Source organism: Sprattus sprattus, assembly GCF_963457725.1.
Source record: "Sprattus sprattus genome assembly, chromosome: 4".
NCBI classification, from domain to species: Eukaryota; Metazoa; Chordata; class Actinopteri; order Clupeiformes; family Clupeidae; genus Sprattus; species Sprattus sprattus.
This window is the reverse complement of record NC_137923.1, coordinates 42,449,115-42,471,614: the sequence shown is the minus strand read 5'-3', so window position 1 is coordinate 42,471,614 and position 22,500 is coordinate 42,449,115. Positions and strand designations below refer to the sequence as shown.

The 22,500-nt window shown below is 45.5% G+C and overlaps 1 protein-coding gene across 1 annotated transcript in view; it reads left to right on the top strand.

Moving 5' to 3' along the window:
- Positions 1 to 22,500, top strand: part of trappc9 (trafficking protein particle complex subunit 9) — a 234,861-nt gene that overhangs the window by 69,075 nt on the left and 143,286 nt on the right. The window contains exon 16 of the mRNA XM_080836474.1: positions 19,191 to 19,343. Within this exon, the coding sequence (XP_080692600.1) occupies positions 19,191 to 19,343 (153 nt within the window). The remainder of the gene's footprint in view (positions 1 to 19,190; positions 19,344 to 22,500) is intronic.

Genomic DNA, 22,500 nt, shown 5'->3' with positions numbered 1-22,500 from the left:
AGCGACGGCTTACTTGGCTTCCCACCTGAAAGGACTTACCCAACACCCACCCCATTACCTAGATGCCACCCCACCCATGACATGACCACCATACCACCCCTCTACACGCCAGCAGATTGAGACTGTGGATTTTGCCCAGCTGATTAAGTGAGAGTATGGGCAAAGCTCTACACTGGTTTGCTTTGTTTGTTTAAAATTATAATTCAGCCGATATCGACATACATTGAGATTGTGTGTGTGTGTGTGCCCTTTCGTTTTGATTGTCTTTACCTTTTATACTCACTTCCCTTCTTTCTTTCTATAATGCCTATATTTCTATGATATAATTCAGAGGTCATTGCCCATTGTCTTCAGTTATGTGCCTTCTCTCAGCATTCACCTCAGCATTCACCTTTCATGTTACAAGTCTTTCTCTTTCTTTACCTCCCTCCTCCCCCTCCCTCCACCTCATCTCTTTCTATCACACATCCAAGCTGTATTCTTCCACAGTGTTTGACTTTAACAGTGCTGTCACGCAGTGTTTCAATATTTCATCAGCAGACAGTCACATTAAAGCCAAATCATACTCAGGTTTTCAGATAGCTCAATTATTCTTTTGACCTCTTGCTTTAAATATTACAGTGAATGTGATCTATGCGGTAAAAGGAGAAGAAAATCACTGCAATTTAGAGCATGGAACTCCAGGTGAACTGTCTGGGGGCCCAGGGGCTTGTCGTCCTCTTGAATATTCCATAGCCCTTCAATAACATTGTGTTTTTATCCTGGGTCGGCAAAATTAAAGCACCATTTTTGATCTCTTTTGAGGAGAAATTAAAGCAGCATTATGTTACAATTTTACCTTAGTATTTTAACACTTGTAATGTGGAGAATGGTGCCGGTGCCACTGCCACAGCACCCAAGGTCCACCTCGTATTGCAAGTTACTTGGGTGGACAGGACGCGACACCTCTCGTGACAACTACGTTATGCTTTATGGCACCACCTCACACAACAACTAGACCCTTCTGCTAGCTATAAGAAGATGCTAGCTCTTCGTTGCAATAAAATCACATAATCCTAGGAAGTTTGCAACCATGAAAACCTAAGTCAGCTAACTTGTAATAAATTACACAATGTATATTATATATGTCCAATTATATTATGCACAATATGTGCCTTTATCATGTCACAAACAAGATTTTATTCGATTACACGAACTCCACATCCAAAGGAAACCATGTATATATGCTGAAAACATGAGCAGTATTTCAGCAAAACTAACATTTGTCAGTCTTTTGGTTTATTGTTATTGCATTCATTTCCAATGAATTAAAATGTGCAGTCATATTTGTGTAAAATCTTGAAACATTACTCAGTCAACATGCTAATTTGGTTTCTGACGTTGTCTTGCCAGTGTAACATATCCTCCAGCTTAGCAACAAATACACGTGTACCTCTGTCCATTACGGGGTCTCAGAGCGTGATTTGTATTTACGACAGTGGTGTTTAAGCGAACTTCACTCCACAACTTTAGGGTGAGCTCAGTAGGAACAAAAAAACATTCTTGCATAATGGGGCTTTAGTAGAAACGTATTAAGAGTGAAGATGAAATGTATGCCTGTGCCCTTTACTGTGTTGGACTAAACAGTAGAATGCGGAATACTTGCTACCACTACCAATGCCAATTAAGACCTGGCCTTGAAACTCAACTCAAGGTCCCCTGTGGCCCAGAGAGCCTTGGATGACCTAGACACACACACACACACACACACACACACACACACCCACGAGGTACACTTTTCTTTTCGAAGTTGCGAAGGAACCCAGCAGGACCCAAGCTACAGTTCTCAGGCCTTGTTTTTAGTTGAAGTGCTAAATTGTTTTGTTGCATGGGTAACATGGGCATTGCACTCCTTAGCATTATCAAGCATTCTGAGCACATGTGATGAAACAGTAAGTTTCATCCTTACTAACTGAATAAAACAATAACATCTCAAAGCTGGTGGTATTCTCTCTTGCCTGGGAAGATGAATGAATAATTATAATTGGTGACAATAAACTCTAGGCTTCGTTATTTCTTTTTTTTTTTTCATGGATGTTTTTCTATTGGGGCAAATGCGCTTATGTTCCCCTGGCCTTGTGTAATACTTCATACAATGTATAAACAGATTGTGAGAATGGCCCAAGCCGGCCATCTCACAAAGAGGTATGTAGGCTGATGGAATGGGGTTGCAGGTAGGCAGGACCACACACAGCACAGGAAAGAGTGGCTTTATTATGAAACAAATATTTACAGAGGGTAACTACAACCCCAAAACATATAAACAAAATAAACAAAGCAGGGTACTTTAAACCCCAAAATTGGACCCATCCACTGCCTTGGGGGAACCTGTACCCAAATATTCTGGTGGGGGATTCCAGCCCTTCTCCTCTCTTGGGTCACAGTGAGAAGGAGGAGGGACTTCACCTTCTCACACCGATAATCAGTGCTTTCACAGTGGTCCGGTTGCAGCTATTTCAGACCTGTCTTGAAGAGGGTATTACATGGTGTGTGGGAAAGTGTGTGGTGTGGTGTGGGCAGGTTGTGTGCATCCCCCCCCCCCAATGCAAACACACACACACACACACACACACACACACACCGATAGACAGGCGGGCAGGTATGTAGCATTTCATTTTCGTGTCCCCTCCTCTCTGCCATCCCGCTTTCCATCAACCCACTCCGCTCCAAAACAAACACATCCTAGTCCCCCCTCTTCCAGCTCAGACAGCCACATACCAGTGGCTTAGAGATGATGACAGTGAGAGTGAGAGGGAGAGGGAGCAGAGAAAAGAAGAGATAGAGAGGGAGAAAGAGATACAGATGAGAGACAAGGATGCTTGATGGGAATTCATGCAGGCGCATCATATCCCGGATCTGGCCGCCAGGCATGTGCGTGTTCCTGTCATCGCCTCAGGAAGTTAGTCTACGACAGTCACGGCCGTCGCATTGTAAAAAATGAAATTGTGATGCGCACCGCTGATGAAACGGGCAGTGGCTGTTGGGGTGGATGTCCCCCCCCCCCCCCCCCCCCCCCCCCCCATCCAGACCGTCAGCACAGTGGCTGAGTCTTTACCTAGTGTATCCAAATGTACACTGGCCGGCGAAAAAAAAAAAAAAAAAAAAGAAAACTTCGGCCCGTCACACATACACATTTACATTTCATTCAAGACAGGAAATGTCAGTCAAACACAGTTACATCACACTCATTGCACTGTAGTTATTGTGGTATTACTCTTACTCGCAAACCTGGCACTCCCCACAGGAGACTTTGCCTTAAATCTCTCCAGAGACGTGCTGTCAGCTTGTTGTATTCTTGTTCTGGCGCTGAAGTGTTTTTTGCAGATCCCCTCGGAGCTATGTCCTGGATTTGTCATGGAAACGAGCCTCGGTCCTCAGGGAGCTATGGAAGCCCATAGGGGACAGGGGAGAAGTGGGAGCCTGGACAGTGAGGACTGATATTTAATAAGTGAGTGATGCTGAAGTTGACACTGTAATGAAATCCGGTTAATTCAGGAGCTCATTCAGTACATGAAGAGACAGATTAAGAGATGGTTAAAGAGACAGACAGAGAGAGAGTGAGTGAGGACGTAGTGGTGAATGGACTTACTTCCCTTATTAGATAGGCAGCAAAACTGTTGCCTATTGGAAATATGAGATGAGAACAAGCGACACGTAAAGAGAAAGTTTGTGCTGCTGTACGATGTTAGAAACTCCCCTCCCCCCCCAAAAAAAAACGAAAAGAAAACTAAATTGACACATTCTCTTGAGGGTGACCCTTTTACCCCTGCGTTCTGTGCTGCACTGATATATGTCGGTCTAAGGGGTGCTTTATGGTTATCATACTGTGAAGCTCTCATACCATTCCACCCCAAAACGTAATGCATGGGTACAGACAGACACAAACTGATAAGTCTTTCTCCCCATGCTTTCACTTAATTTCTCTCTCACTCCCTCCCTCTCTCTCTCTCTCTCTCTCTCGCTCTCTTTCTCTCTCTTTCTCTCTCCTCTATCGCTCTCTCTCTCTTTCTCTCTACAACTAACTCCCTCTCTCTCATTTCAATCGAAGGGAGAGGAGGGATAGAGAGGGAGGTCTAGTGTGGGAGAGAGGGAGAGACGGGGAAGAAAGGGAAAAAAGTGTGTGACTGACAGAAAGAGGAATGAGGAGGAATGAAGATGGCAGATTTGATTCGGAGGTGCTGGTGAGCCCCCGGCCCCTGTGTTTTAATTGAGGAGACTGAGGCGACGGCCGTGTCCAGGGGGGGCCCAGGCTTTTAGTGCGCGGGGGCCCACTGGCGTGCCGTGCCACGGGCCTGCTGCTGTCCCCAGCCTTGGTGCTCTTGACAGCTAATCTGTTCCGCATCTCATCCCCACTCGAGCACATCCATCCAAACGCCAGCTCCTCGCCACCTCACCCCGAGGGGTCCACATGCTGAGAGAAAGAGAGGGAGGGAGGGAGGGAGGGAGAAATCGGGTGAGTGAGAGATGGAGTGAAATAAATCTTGATGGGGAAAGGTCTGTAGTGGGAGGAGGAAGAGAGAGTGAGAGAAGCAGAGAGAATGGGTGTTAAGAATAGGAGAGATGAGAATGGGAGGACATGGAAACCTGAGAGAGGAGGGAAAGGATAGGCAGTGGGAGAAAGAAAGAGAGAAACAAAGACCCAAGAGTGAGGGAGAGAGACATTCAGAGAGGAAGAGGTCCTATACATTTCTTTTTTTCCGTTCTTCTGCTGTTTTTTCGCCGTCTGACAGGTTCATTACCGTGCTCTGACTAAAGCCAATTAAGGCCACACACATCCGTGGGCAGCCTGGGTGGTCTAGGTGGGCGCAGCTTATGAAAGACCTTTTCCCTTCCCACCGCCACCACCAAGCCTCTATTGCCCGATGACAGATCAGCTGCAGCGGGGAGTCCGCGGCAGGAGGCTAACCTTTCCCTCTCATCTGGGCTCCTGGAGCTTTCCCCGGGTGCCAGGGCCCTCCAGCCTGTCTCTTCCCTGTCGCGCTCGTCCTCTTCTCAGCTCCGGGTGTGGTGGTAGCATTAAAGCATGCCGGCTTTGAGGAATCTGCCTCAGACATGACCCCCCCCCCCTCACGAGTTTCCCCCTCAGCGTAAGCTTAGCGGCAGTGTTTTCTTTTGCAGTGTTGTGGTGTGGAAGCACAGGTGTACGAGAGAGTGTGTTTTTTCTTTTTTTTCTCTTCCCTTTCTCATCTTCCATCTTCCTTTTTTTGTTTATCCTTTGGGTTTTTGTCGAAGAAGCTCAAAGAGGAGGAAACTCGCCGAGCCACTCCATCTGAGCAGTGCAGCGACATCAAACACGAGAGTAAAAGCTGGCAAAAAACAAAGCATGTCTCTCCTTCTAGCTCTCTCTCCCTTTCTCCCCCTCTCTCTTTCTCTCTTTCTCTCTCTCTCTCTCTCTCTCTCTCTCTCTCTAGGCTTGATGAAAAATGATGAAGAGCTTTCTAAAAAGGCTCTTTGTTTGGCTGCCCCCCCAACTGGCTGGCCTCTGTTCCCCCCTGCATGTGAACTCACTGACCCTATTGCTGGGATGGTGTCTGAAAGTGCACCCCACACAGCATCAGCACTTTTGCAGTAATCTTGGTCACTTCTGAATTGGAGATCGTTATAGCTATGCGAAGTGCTCTGTAACTCGTGTCGCAGTGCAGCTTGTGCTGGTTAGGTCATGACTTCGACTTCCAGGGCTGTTCCGTGCACAAACTCACCGAAACCTCAAGTGACTTTGGATTAAAGCTTACAACATGCACGTTACTACAAGTGTGTTTGAGGCAGCAACACATTTTTTAAAAAGTGTGTGACTACTTGTACCACCCTCGGACTCTCAAATTTCTTGAAGTAGAAGCAGAATGTGTCAAAGACTATTCACTTTATTCTTGACAGGAATGTCATGTGACATTCTAAAAGCCCGATATGCAACCGTGGTTTAGATCGTCACTGCCCCTCCCACCTATGGAGGATTATCGGGGCCAAAACTAAATAAATAAATAACTAAATAAATAAATAAATGAATGGTTAAATACTTGGATAAATACATAATTAGATTTATTTATACCTACATTTATTTATTTATACTTACATATATTTATTTATACTTACATTTTGTCATACATTTTGTCATACATTTTGTCATACATTTAGTCATACATTTTGTCATACATTTAGTCATACTTACATTTTGTCATACATTTTGTCATACATTTTGTCATACATTTTGTCATACTTACATTTTGTCCACGGTGTAACTTGCTTGCAGCAAAATAAATCCGTCATCCCCCGTCAAAAAGTCAGGGGGCGGGTTAAAGCCTCTGATTGGTGAATGAACAGTATTACACACCAGGCAGGCTCAACCAGTCGATCAGGCTCGATGGATACTGAATTTTGGCGTTTATGGATGCCAAGCGCCAGATTTAGTTTAATGAAAGTTATTGAGCATTATTTAAATAAATCAAGAATGTCCCAGAAGACATACCCTCAGCTGCTGCGTGAGGCTGCATCCTTAATTTAAGAGGCCCTCAACTCGACTATACTAGTAGTAGCCTAGTAGTATTTCTAGTAGTGTTATGAAATGTTGGGTTTAATGTGGCCTACTGGCCTTAGCCATGGGTGCACTGGCCGTAGTAGTCGTAGCGCTGTCGTTACCCCATCACGTCTATCTCTTCTTCCATAGTTTGCATCAGGTTGCTATTAGAATGTTACGCTGTAGCATGGTTCTTATGTCCTCAGTTTTTGAATCACCAGTGATGAAGAAAGTGTTTTGTCCGTCTCTTCATAAACGGATGACTAAGAGTAAGACCACATTTACACATAGCCGGGTAATTACAGAATAGAGAATATTTCTGCCCTTCCGTTCAAAAATAACGTCGTACACACAAGGTCTTTTTCCAAAAAACTTTCTGTTTACATGAACCCGCATGTACGCCCCCAAACGCCATCATAACTATGCTAAACCTGTAGGTTTGCATAAGTAGGCTGCTAATCCATTAAATTGGCTATGAGTCCTAGATATGTGGATCCTTTACGTTTATTTGGCTACAACAGGTAGACAAGATGGAATGTAAAACTCGTAGTCCACTGGTGGAAGTGCAGGGGATACCATTGTTAAAGCCAATAGTCACACACTGGGGAAGGGTTGAGAGATTCAGTTATAGGGTTGAAAGAATGCAATCCTGCGTTTGCATTAACGTATAAATGAGCACTACGTTAACAGCATCCATGATCAGTAAACAGTAAATATAGGACACTCACATCACGAATGCATTTTAGGCGCATATGTGACGCAAACTCCGTTTGACCCAGTGCACACGCAAAAACTGAGTTTTGCAAAAACTGAACTCCACTTTGGCCGGAGTTTTTAGAAATGATCGTTTCCCCGTGATAAAACCTCCGTTTTTTCTCGTAAATGAAAGGCCAAACCGCATGAAAATATATACGTTTTCCCACCGTATAAACGGGGTCTACGTTCAGTTGAGTTCTGGATTTTAATACGTTAATCAATCTGTAGATTGGGAGAGAAACCCAGACCTCTGACAATAAAAAACAACACAACACCAGGCTTAGGTCTCAATCATGTCTCTCTCCGCTCTGAAGGCCGGAGGACCATCTTTTATAGGGCACAATAATGTAAACATAGTGACAGTCAAGCAGTAATGACGTTACAACAGTCTCAGAGAAAGAGTCTCACAGCTCCCCAACAAATGACAACTCTCAGACTAGAGAGTTAATAGTTGGAGCTCTCCTTTTAGTCATCATGACAAGGGACGTTTACCCATTACTTTCTCCAGATCCCGAACATCTATACCCCTGACACAGACACAGTCTACTCTTATTAATACCTGATACCACTCTGCTGCATTTGTCGCTTGATAGTGCGCTTGGACACTCGAAAAAGGTTCGCAATATCTTGTATTTTCAGGCCAGAGAGTGCGAAGTGTTCAATTGTGCCAGCCGAAGATCAAACAGAGTACGACCACCTCCAGGATGTATGGCCTGTAGGCTATCACTCAGCCTCATCTGCTACCATCTCGCTGAGGATCGTGAACACATTTTCATCTATGTCTGTGTCAGTCAGGGCCGATACCGTTGATATAATCTCAGCGAAGCCCTCAATATGATTTTAAAAACAATATGAATTGCAGTTGCCTCCATCTCCTAAGCTACAGCTAACATTTCGACTACTGTAGCATGCAATATTCCATTTATTGAATCCACACCGGGTGCTGCCATCTTGAATTAGTCAAAAGCAGTCAATTCAAGTTGAACCACCAATCAGAGGCTTTAACCCGCCCCCTGACTTGGTGACGGGGGATGACGGATTTATTTTGCTGCAAGCAAGTTACACCGTGGACAATAAGTATGACAATAAGTATGACAATAAGTATGACAATAAGTATGACAATAAGTATGACAAAATGTATGACAAAATGTATGACAAAATGTAAGTATGACAAAATGTTTGACAAAATGTATGACAAAATGTATGACAAAATGTATGACAAAATGTAAGTATAAATAAATATATGTAAGTATAAATAAATATATGTAAGTATAAATAAATAAATGTAGGTATAAATAAATCTAATTATGTATTTATCCAAGTATTTAACCATTCATTTATTTATTTATTTAGTTATTTATTTATTTAGTTTTGGCCCCGATAATCCTCCATACCCACCTACCATCTCTCTCTCTCTCCTATGTGGGTAGATCTTGACCGTCTAAGATTATAAATGATTTGTCCTCAGTCCTTTTTTTTCCACCCCTTTTCTCATCTTTTCTTTCCTCTGTCCTCTTCAATTCTCCTTACTTGTTTTGTCTCTATTCTTCTCTCTCTCTTTTTTCTTTTCTCTCCCTCTTTTTGAGTGTGCTTTTGTGATGGACTGGTTCAGCAGGAGTGGGCCCAAAATGGTCCCTGTCTTTGTGCACAGACAGGTGCTCTCGCTCCCTTTTCTTGCTCAAGTTCACATCCCCTCCCACCTACCATCTCTCTATCTTTTCTTTTCAGACATTTGCCTACCACATCTCCCACTCAATCTCTCTCTGTCTCTGTATCTGTCTCTGTCTGCCTCTCTCTCTCTTCCCCTGCGTGTTTGTGTGTTTCTCTACTTGCCTTTTATTGCTCTCTAAATCATTCATAAATGTATGTAAAGTAATGCATAGCAAAAGTTGTACCTTTTCAGTACCTTCTGATTTGTTTTTTCTTAGCTTGCTCTCTCTCCTTCTCTCCCTCCCTCTCCCTCTCTCTCTGCCCGTGGGAGAGATTTGGGTGGGGGAGCAGCAGCAGCAGAATGTGCTACATGATATAATTAAGGCTGCTAATTGCAAGGCAGTGTGAGGGGCTGTCGGAATAAAGCGCGGGGTGAACGCAGGGTGAGTTCTCAGCCGCACCAGCCCTGCACTGCACTGCCTGTGGGTGTGTGTGTGTGTGTGTGTGATGAAGTGTAGTTTGCGGGTGGGTGGTAGGTGATGGTGCTCATGGACTAGAATTGTATTTGGCAGAGATGGTGTAGTGAGAGGTTGGCCAATTATGAATTGCCACCTCCGATTTATCCTCCATGATGTGCTCTCCTGTTTTTGAATTACCCCCCTGTAATTCTCGAATTTTCTCTTCTTTGGATTCCTTGTTTCCTAGTTGACTGCCATCCTCTTATGCTATTCAGTAGAGTGTTACAGGGGTGGCATCTTGGTGGGAGCAGTGCCTTGCCTTGGCAGGATTTGGTTAGATTTGGCACTACAAAATGATGCCGCGTTGTAAACCCCCTAGGAGGAGAATGAGGAGTTGGAGAGAGGGGGTGTGTGGGCAGGCAGAGGCCCACGCAGCTTAATTGCAAAGAAGCCGATGTGAAAACAAGCAACATATTTACAATTTTGCTAGTAACCTTTTCAAGCACGAATGTGCTTTCTAAGCAAAAACCCGGCCTTTGTGTGATTTTAGTATTTTGACAGTTAAATGTTTGAAGATGCATCACCTATTAGGCATGGAGGAAAAGGGGAGACTATTTCAGAGACACACAGGAGACAGAGACAGATGTTTGGAAGCAAAAGAGTCTCTTCCAGGACACCACTGACACCATCCGGTTCTTTACTTCGGAAGCCAGGTATTCCCCTTTTGGAAAAGGTCCTCAGGGTCCGGTTGTTGCGGAAGCTTCTGGTAAGAGAGGCGAGGCGAGGCGAGGCAACACTTTAAAGGCAGACGGTGTGGTGTGCGCTCCTGACTAATGGGGGCCACAGGGGCGTGTTTAGGCCCGAAAGGTCATACGCAGAATCCGTAAACAAAAACACAGAACAGGCTGGAGCAACCACTGCTGCTGGCATCAAGTCTGGCGTCCTCACCTGACTCCGCGGCATGCCATTGGGGTTGTCCTGGCAACAGTGTGTCCTGTAGAGGATTAGGGAGAGGGGATTGTGAATGTGTTGGAATGGGCGGTAACCTTCCCCGAAACACACACACAAACACACACACACACTCACACCGCCTCTCTTAGTTGAGTGAGTGACTGAGTGGATGTGAGATGGCCCGTTTTACCTGGTGCGAGCCAGAGGGACTGCTGTAATAATAGTTAAAAAAATGTATCTCCTGGCTTGTAGGTGACATCATCATCTCTGTGTGTGTGTGTGTGTGTGTGTGTGTGTGTGTGTGTGTGTGTGTGTGTGTGTGTGTGTGTAGTGGGTTTTGTGTGAAAGAGATACCAAGAGAGGGAGGAGTGAGTGTGAGAGTGTCTTTTTGTGTGTGTGGTGCTCAGTGCTTGTTTCATCTGTTCCACCCTCCACCAACAGATGGCAGTATTCTCCACTGAGGCTCTGGTCAGTCTCTTCCCCAGTGCTTGGCGGAGTTTGCCGTTCTCAAAATAAACCCAACTGGGTGCCAGCTCTGTTAAACTCCGCCTCTGTAATATTTATTTCATTTTCATTCCAACAGACATGCGGCCTTGCTTTGGGTGTGCGAAAAGAGAAAATCTATTTATATCCTGGTTGCCATGACGCTTTGCCACCGTGTCTTTAAGAATGGATAATGCATAGAGATGTTTACCTGGTGGACACCCACCAGCATAGCTCATCGTCCTCCCTGAGGAATAGTCTGAACCCAGCTAGGATATAAAAATATTTGATATTGTCATGCTTGATGAGGGAGGGGGGGAAGGAGAGAGGGAGAGAGGGAGAGAGGGAGAGAGGGCAAGAGAGAGAGAGGGAGAGAGGGAGAGAGGGAGAGAGGGAGAGGGAGGGAGAGAGAGAGAGGGAGAGGGAAAGGGAAGAGAGAGAGAAAGAGAGACTAAATGTGAGCTCTTGGTTAGACAGTGGTGTGGTGTGCTCAACAGTGCCTCTGTGAATTCTGAACATGTCACGATTGTTTCCGCAAAGAAGTTCTTTGGGGATTGTGTCTTTTTCTTTAAAGCAACACAGGGGATTAAGTAGACTATGCCTAAGAGTATAGGTGTGTGTGTGTGTGTGTGTGTGTGTGTGTGTGTGTGTGTGTGTGTGTGTGTGTGTGTGTGTGTGTGTGTGTGTGTGTGTGTGTGTGTGTGTGTGTGTGTGTGTGTGTGTGTGTGTGTGTGTGTGTGTGTGTGTGTGTGTGTGTGCATCAGTGTGTTTAAACAACAATCACTTGATCTCTTAAAAAGCTTAGCCTGGCAAAGGCATTTTTTCACCTCTTAGATGACATGAGTTTTACTCACAAATAAACACACACACACACACACTCTCTCTCTCTCTCCCTCTCCCTCTCCCTCTCCCTCTCCCTCTCTGTCTCTTTCTCTTTCTGACACACACACACGATTTTCACACAGAGATGGTGTGAGTCATAGATGAGGATGAAACGGGCAGCTTCAGGGAAGCCGTGAGTGAAAGGCGAGCCCTGTTTGGTGTGCTGGCTTCTGAAAAGGCTCTGCATGGTGAAAGGGCTCACTTCAGCACAGTGCATTCATCCTTCAGTCGCGGTTCACCACCACCACCGCTGCCACCACAGATCTCTTGATAATTAATAGGACAGTGGTGGTGACAGTTACTTTGTGACTCACGGCCCTTTTTTTTTTGTGTGTGACTGTGGGCCTCCTCGTTGGGAGCCTGTTGAACTATATGGAACAAGACGAGAGCGTGAGGAAGACGGAAAACATCCAGATGGACTGTTTCTTCTCTTCCCATCTCTCTGCTGTCTCTCTGTTTTGAGTCTTTCTGTTTAGTCGTCTATGTAGTTACCCCCTTTAGGTTTCTTTCCCTCTCTTCTCGCCACCTCCTGTCCCTTCTTCTTTTTTCTTATTTTCTCTCTCTCTCGCTCTCTCTCTCTCTCACACACATCATCCCATCATTGGTTGCGGTCCTCATTTCTGTCCACAGGCCCCGTCTGGATATTAATATTTAACTCTGTGTGTCATTAAGAGGATGTATTTTTAATGCACGTACCTTTTCCTCCCTCTCCCCCTACGCTCCCATCTCCCTCTCCCTCTCCCTCTCCCTGTCCACTCCCCTCTCCCTCTCTGTTCCTTCTCCATCTCCACTCCCCTCTCCCTAACTCTCTTTCTCCGCTCTCTCTACCTCTCCCTCTCCGCCCCCCTCTCCATCTCCCTCCCTCTCATCCTGACTCTGCTGTAATGGCGGAGAAGAGCAGGTCACAGAGCGGTAGAAAACACGTCAAGCTGACTCATGTTACTGAACATGACCTCACCTGCATTGCATGTCTTCCACCAACCCCCAGCTTCAAGCACAACCAATCCAAGTTGAACCTGAAGTATAACGGTCTTGATTGGTGAGATCAGGTGTGTTTAGCGACTCAATATTGGGCCGGATGAGGCGAAGAATTGCCGGGCAGGGGGTCCCAGGTGCAGGACCGCAAGCCCATGTCCTGTGCCAATCCTCTTCTGGTGCTACCACAGGGATGGACACAAGCAGAGGACACACGCCTTGAGATGGACTATATTTTTGTCCCATGATTGTGTTGTGTATGTGATGCTTGTTGATGCTCCCTGGCAATGTGTCATCCCCATGCCCGTCCTTCAGCCCTCCCCCTGTGCTTGGAATAGGAGCTTTCCCAGCTGCTGTAAATGCAGCGTGAGTTTGACTGCTGGTGTAAACACAAATGTCCACATGACAACAGGCACACGAGCACGCACAGACACCGCATGCATGCACACACACACTCACACACACACACACACACACACACACACACACACACACACACACATATACAAGCACACTCACACACACACACACACACACAGACAAACAGAGACACACACACACACTTACACTCACACTCACACTCACACTCACACTCACACACACACACACACACACACACACATGAAGGTACAGCATCTCAAGCACACACACGCACACACACACACACACATGAAGGTACAGCATCACAAGCACACACAGACACACACACACACACGCACACACACACCCTGCGTTTGCGGGTTGCCAGTTTGGGGATCACGTTGTACCTTTTCCACTTTATTCTAATGACCCTTGGTGTCATATGTTCCTTTCCCCTTGAAGGACTGTGGCCTCAGTAATGAAAGCCTAATGGAGATGGCTCTTTAGCTCAGGTGTTCCTTCTTGCTTTAATCTGCCTTCATTTATGCCAATGTTATTTACTCCAGGCTATTTTTAGGGGGCCGGGTTTTCTGCCGTGCACTTCAGTCCATCTCTCTCTTCAGCCGAACAGCAGGTCTGAGTGCTCATAACAGCCATTGCGTGTGTGCGTGTGTGTGCTTGAGATGCTGTACCTTAGCAACCACCCAAACTGGAAAAAAAAGAACAAGGCTGAGACACAGACATGGAGACTCAACAAATCTCTTTATCTCCTCTCTTTCTTTCTTTCTGTCTCTCTCTATCTCTCTATCTCTCTCTCTCACTCACTCACTCAAACACACACACACACACACACACACACACACACACACACACACACACCACACACACTCACACATACAAACAAATGCACTCAGGCTCTTCTCAAAATAAAAGGTAAGTGGAAACTGTAGAAAATAGCCCAGAGACACAACACTGATATCACTGAGGATGGCCTCCATTCCGGCTCTCAAGTGTGGGTCTTGACAGTAGCATGAGTGAGGTGGAGGTCAGCTTTGTCCCTTTTCACCTTTTAGAACGCTTTGGTGAGTCTCCAACCACTAATCTCATTGGAAGTGTGTGTGTGTGTGTGTGTGTCCATCCATGCATGTCTTTCCCTCTCCCTTTGCTTGCTTGTAACCAGCTCTCTTTTGCTTTGCTTCATTTGCGTCTGGTTTCACAGGACTGTGTGTGTGTGTGTGTGTGTGTGTGTGTGTGTGTGTGTGTGTGTGTGTGTGTGTGTGTGTGTGTGTGTGTGTGTGTGTGTGTGTGTGTGTGTGTGTGTGTGTGTGTGTGTGTGTGTGTGTGTGTGTGTGTGTGTGTGTAGGGGTTTCAGTGTGCGTGTGTGTACATGGTGCGTACACACATGTGTGTGGATTTGACTAGGTGTTCGGCACAGCATGTTCAATGCTGGGCTCCTAAGAGCACCTGGCAGGACATGAGCAGCAAACTCCACTCTCTCTCTCTCTCTCCCTCCTTCTGTCTCTCTCTCTCTATCTATCTCTCCCTCGTTCTTTCCCCCTTCTCTCTCTCTCTCTCTCTCTCTCTCTATCTTTCTCTACCTCCTTCTTTCCCCCTTCTGTCTCTCTCTGTCTCTCTATCTATCTCTCCCTCCCTCTTTACCCCTTCTGTCTCTCTCTCTCTCTTTCTTTCTCCCTCCTTCTTTCCCCCTTCTGTCTCTCTCTGTCTCTCTCTATCTATCTCTCCCTCCTTCTTTCCCTCTTCTCTCTCTCTCTATCTATCTCTCCCTCCTTTCCCTCTTCTGTCTCTCTCTCTATCTATCTCTCCCTCCTTCTTTACCCCTTCTGTCTCTCTTTCTATCTATTTCTCCCTCATTCTTTCCCTCTTCTGTCTCTCTGTTTCTCTCTCTCTGACACACACTCACACACTGTCTCTATCTCACTCCATTAGCAGCGCAACGCTGGGCACAAAGTGATGACAGCGATGGCAGCTAGCATTGCTAGGTCCACATAACCCCTTGGACATGTCAGGGTAATGCAATCCCGATGACATGCCTCTCATGACTGTCCTTAGTGTCCTGATGCAAATTCCGAAAAACAATCAAAAATTATGTTGATGTAGAAATGGGGGACTTACTTAAGCAGAGCAATTGTTTGCAAGAGTGCATGGTGAACATTGGAAACCTATTACTTTAGCTTTAGCTCCCATATTCCCTACCTGTATTGCCAAGTGTGGCATCAGTAGCCATCCTCATCAGGAGCTTTACTGTATGCGTAACAAGCTTCGCTTTAGCAGACATGTGTCAGTAGCAATCTTTCAAAACGTGTGTATGTCACTGTTGCATGATCTTCTCTGTGTGTGTGTGTGTGTGTGTGTGTGTGTGTGTCTCTCTGTGTGTGTCTGTGCGTGTGTGTGCGTGTGTGTGTGTGTGTGTGTGTGTGTCTGTGTGTATAGGTTGTTTGTTTTGGGTGCTATGTTCACCTTTACTTGCTCCTAATCTCTATATGATCTCTCTCTCTCTGCTTTAGCGGATTTGTGTCTATCCGTATGCTCTACTAATGGATGTATCTGTGCGTATGGGCTTGTCAAAGTGCATTTATCTTTAATGGGCCTGAATGGCCTAGATGGAAAGGCAAATGGACATGTGGTTGAGTGCTAGTTCCTGGCTGACTCTGTATTCACCTGTCCTGAAGGTAACCAGAGTAGCCTCCTTATATTATATTTATAATTAGATTTAATCACTTGAATATGACATGCTTACAGCAGTTGGCCCGCTTTTTTTAATGCTGTACTTGAAAGAATACTCGGCCTAATGAAACAGAAGAAAGGTGCACATTATATTATAGAGGCTCCGAACTGGACATGCAAATGTGTGAGCTCTGAATCATTGGTTTTTGTTTTGTTGTAGAAATGGGCTCCTGGGCATAGGATTAATCGTTCTCTGCTTAGTGATAAAACCATGGCACTGATCAGTGGTTAAACCCTGGCACTGGATGAGGCAGTGACTGTGCCACTGTGCCACTGCATTGCATATGTTTCTACACAGCACTGGGGTATTTCCCTTGGGTTGAGTCAGCTTTCTGGTCTTTCAGTCGATACGAAGACAGAAAAAAATGGCACTTGGAAGGTGCAAATCTCGACCAAGGCCAAATCATGCAATGTGAACGAAAGCGAAAAACAAATTGTGGATGCGCCCTGTGATTCTGCTCCAAAATGAAATGGGTTCTCCCTTGGCCCACGGAGTTCATTGTCTCCTACCATCTACTTTCAAATGGCAGGGCACGCCTCAAAATAAAGGAATTAAACTCCACCCGTCTCCTCCCTTAAAGCCACAGGTAATGGCAAAGTCTTTAACATGTGATGAACATTTAACTTTTCAAAGTACTTTTCAAACAGTAACTTTATCTGTCAGTGTGTTTAATCGGAGTGTAAAGCCTTTAAAGTTTATGGCAACACTATTATTGCGTTGGTGTGATAATGTGGTGCGAAGATTGGATACGGGATTCTAGACAAAACTAGTTTGGGCAACAATGCCGACGCAATGAATATTTCAAATAGGGCATGAAAGGTCGAGCACAGAGCATCTTTCTCTGAACAGGCACAACCTTTCCGCAGAACACACAATTAAACTATTTATTTGAATCTACCAATCATATTATTACAGAAAGGATTCAAACATTTCTCAGAGGTTGAATACAGCTTAGTGACTCATGGGTACAAGAAACATCTCCTACGCCAAACAGCAAGACTACCTATAACAGCTGATACAGAGCAGAACTTTGCTAGTTGTTTGGATTGTCTCTTACTAAGTCCTGCCAGTCGTAGCCCACTGACCAAAAGCTTATAGACATGCCCTAGACTTCCATATATCAATACTACCAGCTTACATGTATAGCCTAGGTCTCTTATCCTAGCAACAATGGGCTGGTATTTGGTCAACTTGTCAAGGAATGTCCATATAGAGGTCATAGACACAGGCTACCTCAAGGACTACTACCTCCCTTTTAACCTTCTCCAAGAAAACAACATCAGGGGTGCTAAACCAATCCGGCATTTTACGGGAGTGTTTGTACAATGACACATTTGGGGGGAATACTCCCTTAACAGTACTAGCAATGAGGTCGACAATGCGGTCATGGCGTGCAGTATAAAGTCCTTTGTACTTATTACAGCCATTAACAAGCAATGGATTCAAAATGTTGGTTGGGATTAGAGTGCGTTGTGGACAGTGTGGATGAGGATTGTTAGGGTACCACAAAGCCAGAGCCGCAAACGCCCACGCCCACGCCCACGCCCACGCCCACGCCCACGCCCACGCCCACGCCCACGCCCCTTAAGGCACTGTGATTGAAGTCACTTTGTGCATTTGTTTCTAAATGTGTTATTTATAGTGACAGACACAAACACTCTTGTAACTGTCTTCTTTTTGGGCCTCCACACTTTGCACTCTCAAAAATGTTTGCCTTTGTTGGAGGGATACAGGTACAAAACTACGAAAGATAAAGACAATACTACGAAAGAGAAGTGAGGTAAGATCCCATCTGACAAGCCTTGGCCCCTTGCGTTGCCTCCTAGACCTCGTTAGCAAGCCCCCACCCCCGACCCATCTCCACCCGTCTCCCCCCTCCCTCTCTTTGCGCAGTCACTCAGGTGATGTTTCATTCATGTGGTGCACTTGCAGCGAATGCGCTGATGTCTGTCTCAGTCGCACACGTGGCACTAGGACCTTATCGCACCCCCATCCGCCCACTCTGATGCACAGAGAGGAAGACGGACGGATGTGCAAGAGCCCCACATTCCGAACCCGACGACAAGCGTCGATCCACTCCTCCCATCCCGGGAGGCTAATTGCTAACAAATGCTAATCTGCAGGATTAGAGGAACTCGATGCAGGGTCTCAGGAAACCGTCTGCTCCCTCTGCCCCATGGAGTTCCACGCATGAATATGCAGGAGGCTGAGTGGGCTCGTGAGCCTCCTGTCTCCTTTCTCCTCTCTCACTATCTCACTCCCTCCCTCCCTTCCTCCCTCTTTCTCCTGCTCTCTCTCTTTCTACTTTTTCCCCTATGTCTTGCTGTCTTGTTCTCTTTGACTTTCTCTTACCCTTTTTCCCCCCTCTGCCAATTCCTGTCATGTTTACATATGTAGACAAATCCTAGCCCGGTGTGTGGCTTAGATCCTTTTTGTATGTGAATGTGAGTGAGAGTAGGGGGTGGAGTATGCGCAGACAGTCTGCAGACTAAGCTTCTGTCTCTTCCGTTTGGGTTTCAGTTTTTTAACATTCCATTTATTAAAGCTCCTGTCCCACAACAGCTGTTTCATTACAGAGCATCAATGCTTACCTTCATGAAATAAATAAATACATTAACTCATAAATAAATTAATACGGGAGTATATCAGTAATGCATTATTAAGTAGAATCTGTTATAACTCTGACGTTCTTAATGCCCAATTTGAACAGTGTGATGAAAATAAACAAACAGTCCACAAGTAGAGGTGCTTTCGTTTTTTCGGTATTTTTGTGTCTGAGGTGGTTTGTTTTGTGTGAGTCTAACTGTTCAGCTGTTGTGTTGGAGGCTGGACTTTTTCTCGTCCTTTTCTCCTCTTGTGCCCTATGTCTTAATAACCAACCTGTTTTTTGGAAGCTGGCTGTGTCAACCCAAAGGAGGGGGGTTAAAATTGTAAACACAGAAAGGAAATACATTGGCAAATGACCTATTATGGGACTATATTAAGCTGTACTGTTTGGTTAATGTATCAGTCCTAGCTTTATGTATGTATTATTTATTAAAAAAAATCTAAGCCCATCACTAGCTAGATATCAGACACGAATGCAAGCAAATGGGAGTATAAATGAGAGTCTTTTAACGTTGCAAATACGGATAGCCTGGGAAGACTCAAGCTATGAGAACACCCATAACATCAAACACGTCAGGGTATGGCTTGGGACAAACCAATGGTTAGGGTCCACAGGGTCCTCTTGCCTTCTGTTTCCAAGAAAACTAACACAAATACTGATGTTGTATGCAATGGTTAGACCCCTAGTGTATTACCAAACGTAAACTGTCAAACCCATGGGTAAGGTAGCTGTTTCTGGAGTGACCTTCTCTCCTCCTTCCTCCTCCTACAGAGAAGCTGTTTGGGGAGTTCCTGAGCTGGGACCTCCAGGAGGCGCTCTCCCATCTCCCCCTGAAGCCTGGCCAGTCCCTCACCATCCCCGTCTGCATCCAGGTCAAGCTGGACTTCTCCGGGCAGGAGAGCCTGCTGCAGGACCTAAACGATGGTAAGTCGGCCCACCTTCCTACCGTGGTATTGTCTCCAGGCCTGCACACACATTCTCGGCCTGGTGATCGGTTCGGGTTTGAGTTTGGTTGTCTCTGCCCCTTGAATGCACTGAGGTTGTCCTTTGGATCAAGAGGGATGAAAGGCAGCTTTGGTTGTCTGTTTTGGGTTTTCTATGGGGGGCCACTGGCTTGACTTGGCTTGGGTTAAATGTGATGAGGAAAGGGTAGAACCTGCTCTAGGTACACACTCTTAAAGATGCCTTGATTATTAGGGTCAAATTGGTCTCCATTCTAAGATCTAGGACAGTCTTTCTGTTCCATTCACCCTCTGCAGTTCAGGGTAGCAAGCATGTCCATCAGAGTTTTGTCTGTATGTTACCACCTCTCTGTTCTAGCTTGCATATGTATGGGGAATACTTTTTCTGATTCTGCTTGAGCCAGTAGACCTGGTCCATGAAGATTGGCCTGCCACACTAGCACAAGACCAGCAACCTTCTCAAGACACACTTCTAGCGCTGAGCTGTTTCTTGATTTTTTTTCTTTCTGTCTTTTTTTTAATTAGCGCCGTGCTAACCACAGACCCTGACTGCGGGAGATAAGCCAAAGCTAGCCCCTGGATCACAGCCTTTAATGCCTCCCCATTAAGCCTATGAGGAGGATGGGGGGTGAGGGTGGTGTGGAATCAAGTGGGAGGTTATGGCTGAATGTGAAAATGCTAAACAGCGCAGATGCTATCGCGCTGTTTTCCTTAAACACGGAAAGCGTCCAGTAATTATGAAATGTTAATTAAACCATGTTGCTAGGGGGGTGGGTGAAGGGATGGGTGGTTTGAAAGGGGAAGATGATGGAAGAGTAGCAGCTCATAGCGTGTACTATTTGACTCGCTATCTGCGATGGCATTTTTGACAGGGGGACAGACCGACAAATACAAACAAATGCTAAGTCAGCTACCTAATGCATGCTTGTATCATGCTGCTAATTATCAGCAACTTGCTCTCTTTGGCTCTGTCTTCTTATCTACCTGGTGTGCTTTCTTTGCTTAAATGGCTTTATCTCTCTGTTGTTTTGCATGGTCGGACGCGTATTTGTAGTTGAGGCATATTAAATACAGTTTCAGTGTTTGATGAGTACAAGGTGTGTGAGTGAGTGTGTGTGTGTGTGGTTAAGGGGGGTTTGGGGTGGTGGTGGTGGTCTGTTTGTGTATTTGTTTCTTTACACTGCTTTGTGTTTGCGTGTATAGTGGTAAGATTGTTGATAGAGCGTGTTTATTTGTTTCACTGCATACATGTATTTTTGTGCGGGTGTGTGAATCTGTGTGTGTGTGTGTGTGTGTGTGTGTGTGTGTGTGTGTGTGTGTGTGTGAATGAGAGTGAGTGTGTGAACACGTGTTTGAGGGTGTGTGTATTCACACAGTGCAAGCAGCAGATGGGAGCAGGGTTCATAGACAGCCTGTAGCCAGGGCCACTCCATCACTCCACTCCACACCATCTGTGCTTTCCCAACACATCCAGACCCACTCGGAGTCTCCTTCCCATCCAGCCTCTATACATCCCCCCACCTCTGGGTTTCAACTGCTTTCATGTGGTAGAGCTGTATAGTGTATCTGAATACCCATACCTGACCTAAAGGTAGCATTTATAGAAACATATATAGTGTATAGTATAGATCGGCAGACTTTTTCTTTTTCTGTCACACAAGGTAAATGATTGAGAAAATGGTGCCTGTGCGATAATCTAGTATATCTTATACTGTTTTTGTATTGTTGCTAAATCCTCCTTACACTCGTTGTGTTAATATATATCCTATATCTTATATTGTTAATGCATAATAGCACCATAAACATCCACCTGTTGCGTTTAGATGCACAGACAGATGCTCTTTTCAAAAGCTGCCATGTCTGTAGGGGCCAGAGTGAACTCATTCCCCTCTCTCCTCTGCTTAGTCTAAGTCTCTCTCTCCCTGTTTCTCTCTCTCTCTCTCTCTCTGCCTCTCTCTCTGTCTGCCTCTCTCTCTCTCTCTCTCTGTCTGCCTTTCTCTCTCTCTGTCTGTCTGGAAGGACGAGTGTGAAGGTCCACACACAAGGCTAAGGGAGGCCTTCAGTATAGAGGGACACGCTGATTTATCCTCTGACCACTCAGTCTCGGCTTCTCTTTCATCCTTATTCTCTCTCTCTCTCTCTCTCTCTGCTCCAGTCTACTGCAAGAGCGATAACTCAACCGCTGTTAGCAATGATGTCATCAGCTGTATTCTTATTGGGTGGCGGGAGGAGACTAAGCGAATAGTCTATATGTATAAAAAAAACAAAGGGCATAGGTGTTCTACTAAAGGGCCATTCCAGATGCATTATGGGAAGGCTCATCTTGGGGCTGTTGTGAGCGGCGGCTGGGTTTTGCCCCCTGAAGCAGACGCCAGAACAGTAGTAAACACGTCAGAGACAGAGTGGGCAACAGTGTCAACCAAGATCACACACAGCACAGGGAGGTAATGTGTGATCAAAGAGGAATTAGAGAATGCTTTTAACAGAGTGTGTGTTTGTGTGTGTGGGTGTGTGTGTGTGTGTGGGTGTGTGTGTGTATTACAGCACTGAGTTGTTCCTCAGCTCCAAAGTCACTGCTGCGTGGTGTCTGTCTGTGTCCTCTGAGGCCTTCATGCGATGATGTCATTCTATTTTTAGAAGCAGCAGTCCGAGGCTGTCAGGGTTGCTGGAAGATCTCATTCTACTAAAAAGGATTTGATGTATATCTAAGTTCAGTCTCCATCACCTGTTGTATCTGGTGTCCTGTATTATATATTTTTTAATATGGTTTTAAAAACCACAAAACACACACGAAATTAATTCTGAAATCAAAACTCGTAAAAAAGCAAGCAAGCAGAAAGTAGATATCTAATCATTGTGCTGCGGTATGTGTTTGGTGTGTGTGTGTGTGGGGGGGGGGGGCAATTACTTCTTCAAAGCACGACATGCCCACATCCGCTTCATTTCTGTATCCACTGTAACTGCACATCTTGACAAACCTGTAGCTGAGATAGGACCACCACCCTGACAACATACATGCGGCATCAGACAGGCTTTTTGAGAAACGCTTGTCTTTCTCCCTAAACTTTTGCCATTTCTGAGCACTCTCAAAACCCCACAATTTTCCCTGCAGCCACCTG